The 11,900-nt window shown below is 37.3% G+C and overlaps 2 protein-coding genes across 2 annotated transcripts in view; one reads left to right on the top strand and one right to left on the bottom strand.

Annotated features, from left to right (window-relative positions):
• Positions 1-3,404, top strand: part of LOC101299577 (sulfate transporter 3.1-like) — a 5,043-nt gene extending 1,639 nt beyond the window's left edge. The window contains exons 4-11 of the mRNA XM_004297972.1: positions 1,181-1,246; positions 1,626-1,742; positions 1,843-1,965; positions 2,104-2,230; positions 2,301-2,778; positions 2,882-2,967; positions 3,049-3,125; positions 3,216-3,404. Coding sequence (XP_004298020.1) covers positions 1,181-1,246; positions 1,626-1,742; positions 1,843-1,965; positions 2,104-2,230; positions 2,301-2,778; positions 2,882-2,967; positions 3,049-3,125; positions 3,216-3,404 — 1,263 coding nt within the window. The remainder of the gene's footprint in view (positions 1-1,180; positions 1,247-1,625; positions 1,743-1,842; positions 1,966-2,103; positions 2,231-2,300; positions 2,779-2,881; positions 2,968-3,048; positions 3,126-3,215) is intronic.
• Positions 3,405-5,791: 2,387 nt separating this feature from the next.
• Positions 5,792-11,069, bottom strand: LOC101301862. The gene is made up of 8 exons (XM_004296621.1): positions 10,721-11,069; positions 9,043-9,136; positions 8,853-8,903; positions 8,566-8,739; positions 8,043-8,219; positions 7,723-7,842; positions 6,857-6,990; positions 5,792-6,326 (listed from the first exon to the last, which is right to left on the bottom strand). The coding sequence occupies exons 1-8, from the start codon at positions 10,876-10,878 to the stop codon at positions 6,251-6,253; spliced, it is 984 nt and encodes a 327-aa protein (XP_004296669.1). The 5' UTR covers positions 10,879-11,069; the 3' UTR covers positions 5,792-6,250.
• Between the last annotated feature and the right edge of the window lie 831 nt (positions 11,070-11,900).

Here is an 11,900-nt window from a genome sequence, read left to right as displayed (position 1 = left end):
AATATTGTTTTCTTTTCCTAGTTGAATGTAATTATTACGTACTTCATCCCTTTGTTCCTTTTACTTCTCTGATAGAGATTATTACAATATGCAGGAAGTTATAGGCTTATAGCTATGACCACTACCATCCAAGAAGAGATATCTCTGGAAATGGGTATTGGTAATTTCATCCTTCAACTGTTAAATATAATTTCATAGTCCAACCATTAATCACTCTATCAAAATGATGAACAACAGGTACTCCTGCATCAAAGATTATGTATCATACTACATTTACATGTTCAAGTTGTTGTAGATATTGATATGTATAGCTTCTATGATGCTTATGTTGTGATTGGAAATAAGTTATTCATCAGTTTTGTTTTTCACAATCATGATGCTAATAGTCTGTAGCAAGCTTTATACCACAATTATTGTACAAATTGACTTGAGTTTATGAACCTTTTACTACAGATCCAAGGAAAGAAACATGGACATATGAGATTATGGTAACCAGTTTTCTGAATATCTGACTTTGTTAAATAGAAATTTTCTTTGATTCTGCTATCATTATGTATTGTAATTGGATTAACTCACTTCTTTGTTTTGTAATTGACAGTTTTAGGTAACAACTCTTGGTTTGATATCCTTTCCATTTTGTTCAGAATTCTAAAGCAGACCCGTTGTTGGAGGTTAAGGAGAGTCGGAAAGCTATTAAGTAGATTGTTTTGGTAGAAAGGAGTTGCTATGTTCTTCGTAGTACAGGAAAATTGCTTCATATACTATTGTATTCATTAACTATAAATTTGAGAATATTTTGATATATCTAGTAATTCATTGTTCAATAATTTTTTTTTTTCTGGTGATGAAGCCACGAACCAAAAACAAATGTGGCTTCAACTAATATAGTAATAGAAGAATTCAGATCTGGGACAACTTAACATTTTAGGGCCCACCATGTCACATTTGAAAAAAAATGTGACAATTCAGCCCATTGTTACGGCGCTAAACTCCACATTCCTCTTTTTTGTTGCTGCAGTGTAGCAAATGACTAAAGGCCACGTTCATTCGTGGTTATGGTGGGGTATTAGGGGGGAAAAGACAGATGTGTGTGTGTGGCCATAGCTCTAAATTGTAGTGGTGATTTGACACTTCAGATAGAATTAATTGACCAGCCTCTTATTGCGGTTATATATTGCAGTGGAAATGGGAACCTGCTCTGTTGGGATGTGGTTCCGTCTTGTTTCTCTTTCTTGCTAAAATCTTTGTAAGTAGATGTTATCTTTTTTCAGCGATATTGGTAGGAAGAGAATTCGAATACAATCCCCCTGCCCTTATATACATGTGTGTGTGTGAATAAGCTCTCAAAATCTATATCCTCTCTTATCTCTTTCTCGACCGCCCCATATCAATTGAGTCTGTCGCCGATCACCGGTTTGATTTGAATTTTGTGTTATTGAGAGAGAGTGATAGTTTGTTCTGGGTAAGTTGAATTTTCGGCTGAACCCATCAACTTAAAGCTTAGCTCAAAGGAAGGAAATGATATGTATTATATAGAAAACCCTTTCTGGTTTTGCCCGTTACATACTTTAGAGGTTTATCTACAGTGACGATTGTTTATGTTGGTTACTTATGACTATGAACAGAGCATGAAAAGACCATCATTGTTTTGGGTAAGTGCACTGGCGCCATTGTTCTGCGTTATCGTGGGGAGCCTTCTAGTTTACCTAACCCATGCTGATCATAAACACAACATTCGTGCGGTAAATACTCAGCTAATTATCATTGATAAGAAGATAACTATATAATTTGCATGAAATTTAATCAAATATCCCACCATACATATGTGCTTCTTTTTTGTAGATCGGGCACCTTCAGGAAGGGCTGAACCCTGTAACTGTTTCTGACTTCCATACGGTTTTTAAGTCACGCCATCTTGCCACCTCTATAAAAGCTGGATTGATTTGTGGTATTATTGCCCTTGCTGTAAGTTATGAGCTCCTGGCAAATATCTATATATTGATATATGGTTTAACAACATAACATCATATCTTTATTATTTTAAAATAAATAAAAATAAGGTTTCAATTGTCATGGAATGGTTGTGCAAAACTGCAAATACAGGAAGGAATAGCTTGTGGAAAAAGTTTTGCCGCACTAGAGAACTATCACATTGATGGAAGCAAAGAAATGATCGCATTCGGATTGATGAACATAATAGGCTCTTGCACTAGTTGCCCCGTAGCTTCAGGTACATAATAACCAGTCTTCAAATCGAGTCCATTTATTGATTGTTACAAGCAATGATCGAATACGTGCAGGACTATTTTCAAGAACTGCGGTGAACTATAATGCCGGAGTCAAAACTCAGGTCTCACCCATAGTCATGGCGATTATGATGTTGTTGACAGTGTTATTTATGACACCATTGTTCCAGTACACACCGCTAGTGTCCCTCTCTTCCATTATAATTGTGGCCATGCTCGGCGTCATAGACATCCCGGGAATCATCCACCTCTGGAAGATAGATAAGATTGATTTTATGATATGCATGGGTGCAGTTTTGGGTGTTAGTTTTGGCAGTGTTTTGATTGGTCTTTCCATTGCGGTTGTAATCTCTTTGCTACGACTCATCCTATTTATAACAAGACCCAGGACTCTCAATTTAGGCAACCTTCCGGAAACGTCCATCTATAGAAGCGTTGATCAATACCCAGCAGCAAACAATGTTCCAGGAATTCTCATTCTTCAGATCGATTCACCCATATACTTTGCCAATGCTAACTATTTGAGGGAAAGGTAAACTACATATGCATTCACTTATGTATACAGAAGAATGTTAATCTTGAAATTGAGATATATAGAGTACTATTATGATATATGCTTCTAATTTTGAACTCAGGATCTCAAGATGGATATATGAAGAGGAAGACAGGATAAAAGCTTCTGGAGAAACAAGCTTACAATACCTTATACTAGACATTAGCAGTAAGTATCAAGCTGCAACAGTTTCAAAATAATCTCTATATCGCCTCGCAATCAATTGCTAACACTGAAATCAATTTACAGCTGTCGGAGGCATTGATACGAGTGGAATCAGCATGCTAGAAGAGGTCAAGAAAAATTTAGACAAAAAGAGTCTCAAGGTATGAAGTTGAATTCCTTTTTTCACTTGTTCGTGTTGTACATTGATACATTATCTAATTAGTTTCTTTCTTTCTTTGGATATCCATTAGCTTGTATTAGCAAACCCAAGAAGCGAAGTTATTAAGAAGATGGAAGTGTCAAAGTTCATTGACAAAATTGGTCAGAAATGGATGTTTGTTACAGTGGGCGATGCTGTAGAAGCATGTAAGTTCCTATTACATAGCAGCGAACCCAGTCCACCAGAAGATAAAGCCAAGCCAGCAGAGGATAATGTCTAATCTTTAAGAAGGAATCAAATCATGTGAAACTTTGTTATTTTATCTAACCATTGATCAACAAGGTGGTAGACAAAAAGAAGGTTAGGCTAGACAAATGAAGTAAATATGCTAGCTATTGATAAAGATATAAGATTTCAGGGAAGTTGGTTATAGTTTCTAAATTTGAAGTGCTCTATAGATTTAATAATCTACAGATAACACATGCACAATTTTGAAATCAGTTTCGGTTTCTAATATTATATATCAGTAAAAGGCAAATATATGTAAATACTTGCAGATTTTACACTCGCTATTTCAACCATGTAAGCTAGAGGGCCGCACCTGTTGAAGTTATGAACTTATGATAGAGCATTTAGCGCAACATAATTTTTGGCCTTCCTGTTAGGTCAGAAGTGCATTGGTTTGGGGCTAGGGTGTTCTCAGGTTCATTGCTTGTTTGTCATACAACAAATACTGTACAAATAGTTGAGCATTAACAAAGACAAATACCTATTTTGATTTTGAATCAGCTGCTTTCATGAGTAGCATTCAGTCTCCAAAAGAATGAGATGTCTGTACAACAATGACAGCTTCCATACTTCCATAGCATGACTAGTCTGTATATAAAAATATGTGCCGACCTCTATCAACAATCTAGGAAACAAGAGCATATATACCAGAAAGACAACAATACAAAACTTAACTCTTTATCCCCACAAAATTCATTTCTAGGGTTTCGCCGATCGTCTCCTTCTCATGGACGAGAGCCACATCAATGCCAATCCTTTGTCTCGTCGCGTTTCAATTCCAGAAAACGGAGATCTGCATGCCTCTCCAATCTCCAATACGGCGTGCCGTTTCAGGTTCGAGGTACCGAACCGGCCTTCGATGATGCGGTATATACTTGTTTCTTCGACTTTGAGCATCGATCTGGGTTAGGTTTTGATTTTACGTTTGCTTTTCGGATTCGGTTTGTGTTTAATTTAACTTATGATGAAGATTGCAGGTTAGGATTTCGTCTAATTGCATGTTAGGATTTCGTATAATTGCCACAGTTGAGAACTATCACATTGATGGAAACAAAGAAATAATCGCTTTCGGAATGATGAACATAATAGGGTCTTGCACTTGTTGCCCCTTATCAGCAGGTACATCATACCTCTTTCAACACCGTGCTTAAATCTTCCTCCATCACTCCATGCATTTACAAAAGTCTTCAAATCATACCACTTATTGATTGATATAACGATTCAATACTTGCAGCACCATTTTCCAGAACTGCGGTGAACTATGCTGGAGGCAAAACTCAAGTCTCCAACATGTAGAGGGAAAGGTAAAATTTACAAATAATTGTACTTATACAAGAATTTTAATGTCAAACAAGACATGTAGAGTACTAATATGAGATTTGGTTTTAATCTTGTGCTCAGGATCTCAAGGTGGATAGATGAAGAGGAAGATAGGATAAAAGCTACTGGACAAACAAGCTTACAATATGTTATACTAGACATTAGCAACAAGTACTGCTGTAGTTTCAGATTAACATCTTTCTCACCTCCCAATTAGTTGCTAACATTGACAACAAATTACAGGTGTTGGAGGCATTGATACGAGTGGGATCCATATGCTAGAAGAGGTCGAGAGAAATTAGACAGAAAGAGTCTCAAGGTAAGAAGCTGTATTCCAATTGAAAACATTTCATGTTCTACATTGACACATTTTGATAGCTAATTAGTTTATTTCTATGGATAAATTAGCTTGTATCAGCAAACCCAACAAGTGAAGTGATTAAGAAGCTGGATACTTCGAAGTTCTTTGAAACCATTGGTCAGGAATGGATGTTTGTTACTGTGGGAGATACAGTAACATCATGTAAGTTCCAACTGAAAAGCAGCAAACCCAATCCAGGGGAAGAAAAGGCAAAGACACCAGAGGACAACGTTTACTCTGTAAGAAGAGACGTCAGATGAAAGTTTTCAGTTTTACCTAACTACAAGGTGGGAGAAAAGAAGCATGGAAGACACATAGTGCTTAAAGCTTTGGTAGTTGTAGTAGATGTGGTGGCTGAAAATTGTAGATGATGCTTGTAGGCGGTTTGTCTTCCTGTACCGCCTGAGGGCCATGGAGTGTAGTCTGAAATTCAATGAACTTGTAGTTGAAATGCAGTCGTATTCCCCTAAAGATACTTGTAGTTGTAAATCACTAAATTTTACACCGCAAGCTTCTTGAATGCAGTCTGGAGGGAAATGAAATTAAAAAGACTTCCTTTTCAGATTTGAATAACCTGGTACTCAATATAGGAATTCACTGCCTATCAATCAACAAATTATGCAGTCAGAAAATGTTTCATTGGCCACAATGTCTCGGATACAATCATAAAGTACTGAATGCTGAGCAGAATCAGTCAAAGCACCTTGTGTATATATAACTGTAATCAGTTATATATCGCTGTATAAACGATGACAGACGAAATATAGCACCAAGTTTCAAGTCTTTGCACCATACAGGCAACACTAATATGTATATGTTGGAATCAACCCGGTATGAAATCAGGATAGGCAATCTCACAATAAGGAATCTCTTTAAAGGCGTAACATCCTTTCAAAGAAGCAAAAAGAAAGAAAGAAAAAAAGGAACAAAATAGAGAGAGAAAACCGCCACAATTTTCTGGGAATGGGGGAAACAAAACCTCTGGTAGATGCATTGAATGAATACGTAAAGCACCTTCCTTCAAATCACCAGGCCAAAGAAGACCTTACATCTGAGATTCTCAGTAAGGCAAAAGCTGGCACCAGTGCTGTCTGCTCTTTAGAATACTGCTAAAGTGGGCCTCAGATTTCTGTCCAACTACATGCAAATGAAGCTGCCTATGACTTGGAGGACTTCTCTTTGAATAGGCGCGGAATCAATTCATGGGCACTGATGTCTAAATCTTCCGGATCCCTGAAAGAGGCACAAATATTTAGAATTACCTACCTCCAAAAGAAATTCTATATCATTAAAACTTATGTTAAGAACCATAAGCATGCTTAGATGTAAATGAAGAACCCCCTACGGTTTCCTACCCCTTGCCCTTGAAGGATATTCTAAGAAAATCCACTGCTATAATGTTAACACAGTATCCTTCTCCATAGCTGTAGAAGTGTGGTATTTTCACCTTAAATGTGTTTTGAAAACTTTCCATTCCTTCATTCTCTTAAACAAAAACAAGGGCATACTTGTGCACTAGGAGAAAACACAACATGATAGTTAAACTTTCAATGTGGGAAGAATCACAACTATCAAATATAACCTGTGTACTGATACACATTACAAGTAGATGGCACTGATACCCAGACTTTAAAATATATTGTTGGTATATAAGTTGATAAAATTTTAAAATACAGTGCACTACCTCATGGAAATATTGCATGCATGTGTGTGTGCGTGAGAGAGAGAGAGAGAGAGAGAGAGAGAGAGAGAGAGAGATATACCTGCATAATGTCTGGCCCAGTTCAGTGGAACTAGGGATAAACCACAACTTTCGCAAGAAAGGTGCCTCAAACTGAACAAAGAAACCATCCTGTTGCCCATGTTTCCACTTCCTTGATCCTTGACCTTTCCAAACCTGCAAAAAGCAAATGATCACTGAAACCTCTTTCTTAATTACAAATTCCATTTATAAATGTCATAATCCACTCTATTCAGATCATAGATTTGGCCCCACGATATTAGTTGGATTTAAAAATTTGTATGACCAGCTAGAGCTAGTGAATCTATGATAGCCATTCACAAACTGCACTAAATGAATGAACTTGGTAATTCTGTCCATGCTAGAAAACTGATTGGCCCATATGTAGTCTGAAACCAGTACTGCATTTATATCAGGAAAGAAATATAGGACAACGATTTTTTTAGAAGGCTCCAATATGCAATGTTCTTGTGAGAAAAACTTTAATATGCAAACATCATGCAAGGGATTTTGAAGCAGACAAGGACACAAGTTGGAGTATTGAACCCTCATAGAGGTAAACTTTCCACAGAGGCTACATGGAACACACACATAAGCACTTCCCACAAAGACAAAGGACTTGGGCACATGCTACCAAACTTAAATCTCCATAAACTCCTTAACAATGAGTGACTTAAAGATAATGATAAAAATCTATGACAGAACTTGTTGGCAAACCTCAAAAGCATCTATGAGCAACATTATTATTGGCCGTTGCAACCATCCAAATCAGTAAATTACAAATGAAACAGAGTTAGGAAAGCAAAGTTTTATCATGTCACACTGAATCTGTTTCCCTCAGATGATTGAATTTATGCCATTGTAAAACACAAGTGAAGGTAGATATACCTGTGGGTAAGACATGATACTCTTGGGAGTCACCAAGCAAGCTGCTCTAGAGAAAGAATCCTCAGCATACTGCCTAAGAAAAGGAAAACAATTTCTGTGTGTATCGGGTGATTCAAAGGCCTGAAACAACAGGCAAGCATTTGTTAGTTTAGAAGTTTTCACATGTTAGTATGGTTAACAAGCAGAGAACAATGGCTCAGGGCTTGAATAACATTGACTTAACATATGAGACGAAAAACGTAAGTTGGAATAACACACTTATCGTAACACAAAAAGAAAGGCTCGTAAGATATATACAATCACAACCTAACAGTCAATACCTTATCAATATTCACAGCTGGAGCATACTTTTCAGTGTCTGTTTTTTCTTTATCAAGGAGAAAGTACACTCTAGCCTCCACTTTTGAAGTTTCGTGCCATGATTTTACAGCAGCCTCCATTGTCTCAACCAGAAAAGAGAATGCATCGTCGCATTCTTCAGACCCACACTTTCCAGACTGCAAAGAGAAAGAGTGGCAGTCCTTGTTAGCAGTGATTGAAACAAACCAACCACGGTGATTCATTTACCGTCTCTATAAAAGATGCTAAGAATATGAATTAATTCTTACTTGCAGTACACAGTTTAGGGAGCTAAGAAAGTTTACAAGTATGATTATGAAAGACAGAAAGTCCAACATTTAGGCAAAGAATAAAAAAGCAAACAGAAACAGAGATTGACCTGTGTAAATGACTGAGGAATTCCATATTTACATTGAGATGATATCACTATATGACAATGCACAACATTATGGAAGAAAAGTGATAAAGAAAAATCATGACTCCTAGCTTGACAAATAGACTCACCATTTCGGATTTCAGTTCATCCAAATGTTTTGCCAAATCAACATTAGATCTCATTTTCTCCACCTCTTCAGCACGCTTTTTATCTCTCGCCAACTGAGAAATTTTCTTCATCTTTCGTGATACTTCTACACTTTTTGGGTTATATTGCAAAGCTGTCTGGAAAGCAGTCAGAGCCTACACAAAAGGTGATGAACACTAGGAATATCAGCAGTGGACAAAAAATCATGTGGTCTTGCCCACAATGCCAGTAGAAACAATGGAAAGAGTGAAAAAGCTTCAGGACATACATCATCATATTGCTCCATGGCCTCTAATATGCATCCTTTCCTGAAATATCCCTGGAGGTGAATCAAAATGGTACATTTAGAAACCTCTTCACTTCTCGAGGGGGAGATAACAATTAAAGAAAAAATGACAGCATCACTAATCAGTAATGTTTGCTGACCACCAAGTATGTTTGAAGAAAGAGAAAATTACCTTTTCCCACTTGGGGTTCAATGTAATTGTTGTTTCAGCATCAGCAAGGGCTTTGCTAAGCTTGACCAACTGCAGAAACGCAGCAGCACGGTTGCTGGAAATTGAAAAAGTTAAATAGAGAGAAAATCCATCACACGGCATGCATGCTTTGTTACATGTAGAAAATCAGCCTATATAGCTTATTCTTTTGACAGTACTGATTTGTTTAGTCCAAGATTCATATGAAGACTATTCTATGTTCTGCATGAACTTCCTTAAAGTTCAGTCTACAAGAAAACAATCCCAGCATATAACACCAAATGAGAATATATAAAGAAAGTCGAATAATTATCATTCTGAAACAAAATCAACAACAACAACAGAGAGAGAGAGAGTGCCCACCTACCCAGAAACTAGTCTTGGGCTACCATAAACCTCCTCTACGATTTTCCAAACATCCCATTTTCTTAACTAATGCTAAAATGTGAAGGAAAAAAAATGTGGTAGCAGTTGTTGAAGCAGAAACTGTACGTAACGGAACCTGAAACTTCCTATAGCAGTTGAAAATAGGGAGCAAAGGGAGCAGATGTATCCAAACATTGCATAGAAAAAAAAAAAGGCCATAATCAAAATTTGACAGTTTGATTGTGGTAACAAGGTGGATATTTTTACACAAACAAAGTCTTTTTCTCCTTGCATATCCATAAATTCCCGATGGCTGATTTTTTCTTGCATAAACTTTGCTCAGAATACTTCCATCCGGTAGGCAGAACTGATGCCAAAAACTTACCTTCTATAAAGAAACAGTACAAATTCTTATATCAGATAATCGGGATTGAATAGTCTGGGTTGCGCCCTAAGTACATGCCAACTGAGGCACCTAACTCCAGTTTGTGAGGCACTTCCATCATACTACATGAGTCGAAAACTCAATCCCCACAGAAGATCCCTTAAACCTGTATCTGGTTCATCTAAGTGCCTAACTTTCTTCCGGTAAGGGGAAGGTGAAACCCTTTTGCATCTCAATTTCTCAAAAGCACAAGAGCATCTCCAGCAGCATTGATAAATTGAAAAAAATTAGAGATTTATCAATTTTTAAATGAATCTTTGCTCTGGCAGTATACTTAAGAAATTGATAAATTTAGAAATTGATAGAGAAAATTGATAAATTTATCAATCTTTGGGAGACAATTAACTAAAACTTAGCTAATGTATACAATTTAGCAATACTGCTGGAGCAAAAGTTCAAAAATTACTGTTGTAAATCTAAATGTTGACAAATTTAACAATAAATTTAACTGTACTGCTGGCACTAACCAACAACTGATTTCTACATCAACTCTCAACCCCTCCAACTCCTATAGTTACAAAATGCCCGAAGCAGCAGCTGAAAAGTAGAACTAATCCGGGGCAACACATTATGATAACAATGGTGCAAATTAAGAACGAAAATGCCGCTTATAAACAACATCAAACAATACAGAAACAAAATCAAATGAGTTTCTACATAAGAAAAGCAAACAACTTTGAACCATTGAACTCCACAACACGAGACATAGATCACCAAAATGTTAGTAAAAAACATAACCCATGTGAACAAATCAAGTGAACTGCGAGCAAAACCAATCAAGATGGCATTTTGATTAATACATCAAACTCGAAACTGAAAAAGCAGAGAACTTTGAAGTGGGCAAGGTACCTATAGAGCGTGGGGTTTTGTGGGTCTTGCTTGATGGCCTGAGTGTAGAGAGCGGCGGCTTTGAGGTAATTCCCAGCTTTGAATTGCTCATTTCCTTTGTCTTTCAGAGACTCGACTCCACTCGCCTTCTTATCTGATCCTCCCTCTGCTTCTGCCATTGTTAATGCTTGCTTTTACACACTCTCGTTTTCAGTAGGGTTTATGAGAGAGAGGAGCTTCTAGTCTTCAAGTAAAGCTTCTACAAAATTCTGAGCCATGGTTAAATCACTAATCAGGGTGAAATGGGTCGGGCGGCTCGGGCCATTTGTCCAAATTGGGTCAAATTGGATTATAATCGAATTAGGTCTTTCTAAAGAGGTATATGGTTAGGGCATTGTCTTCCGTACCGGACGGTACAGAAGATTTTTCCTATGGTTAGCCAATGTTTTGATTGGAACAGACTACTGAACCAAACCGAACCACTTTGATATCACGATTTTTGACATTGTGTGACTATAGAAATGCTAGAAATAAATCGAGCTTGCAGAGCACATATTAGAGTAGAGATGTATGTTGTAAATCGTGAAACTGATGCAAACCCAATCTACACACTATAAGGCTACATGACGAACATTAGAGCAAATTATTACTAGGTCAGGCAGAACAAGTTTTGATACAAGATAAAAACAAAGTGATGAAGGATTAATGGTAGAGACAAAGAGATAGCAAGAGAATCATCATCTTATTCATTGATAGGAGCCCTTTATATAGGGAATTACACAATACCAATATGGTAAGGATATGAATACATAGATCTAGTCTAACTACATATCTTATTGGCATAAGGCCAAGGCACACATAGAGAATATCCTAGAACACTCCCCCTTGTGCCGCGCGCTGATATGCCGATGGTACTGATCTGTTGCCTCGTCAAAAACCTCGTCAAGTCACAAAAACCCTGTGGGAGAAAAACTGAACCTTGATCGTAGGAAAAAAGAGTACAACGCACCCTTCACATTTGATAGTGACATGTATGTATGTGCTAGACTCCCCCTGAAGTTCACACCTCCCCCTGATCTTTACATCAATCATAGGGCTCTTCCTGATTCTTACTAATCACGGAAGTTTCAACAACTTAGCATGTCAATGCTTTTTAACATGTCTTCAAATGTGGTATTGGGCAATGATTAACTAAATCATG

This window comes from Fragaria vesca, linkage group LG4, assembly GCF_000184155.1.
Source record: "Fragaria vesca subsp. vesca linkage group LG4, FraVesHawaii_1.0, whole genome shotgun sequence".
Taxonomy (NCBI): domain Eukaryota; kingdom Viridiplantae; phylum Streptophyta; class Magnoliopsida; order Rosales; family Rosaceae; genus Fragaria; species Fragaria vesca.
This window is presented reverse-complemented; position numbering and strand designations above follow the sequence as displayed.

Excerpts from the sequence above, each read along its gene's own strand:
- LOC101301862 (XM_004296621.1), bottom strand. The coding sequence starts at position 10,878 with ATGGCAGAAGCAGAGGGAGGATCAGATAAGAAGGCGAGTGGAGTCGAG. Across the intron at positions 6,991-7,722 it reads GTATCATGTCTTACCCACAG|GTTTGGAAAGGTCAAGGATC; the intron begins GTATATCTACCT and ends TGCTTTTTGCAG. Across the intron at positions 6,327-6,856 it reads CTGGGCCAGACATTATGCAG|GGATCCGGAAGATTTAGACA; the intron begins GTATATCTCTCT and ends TGCCTCTTTCAG.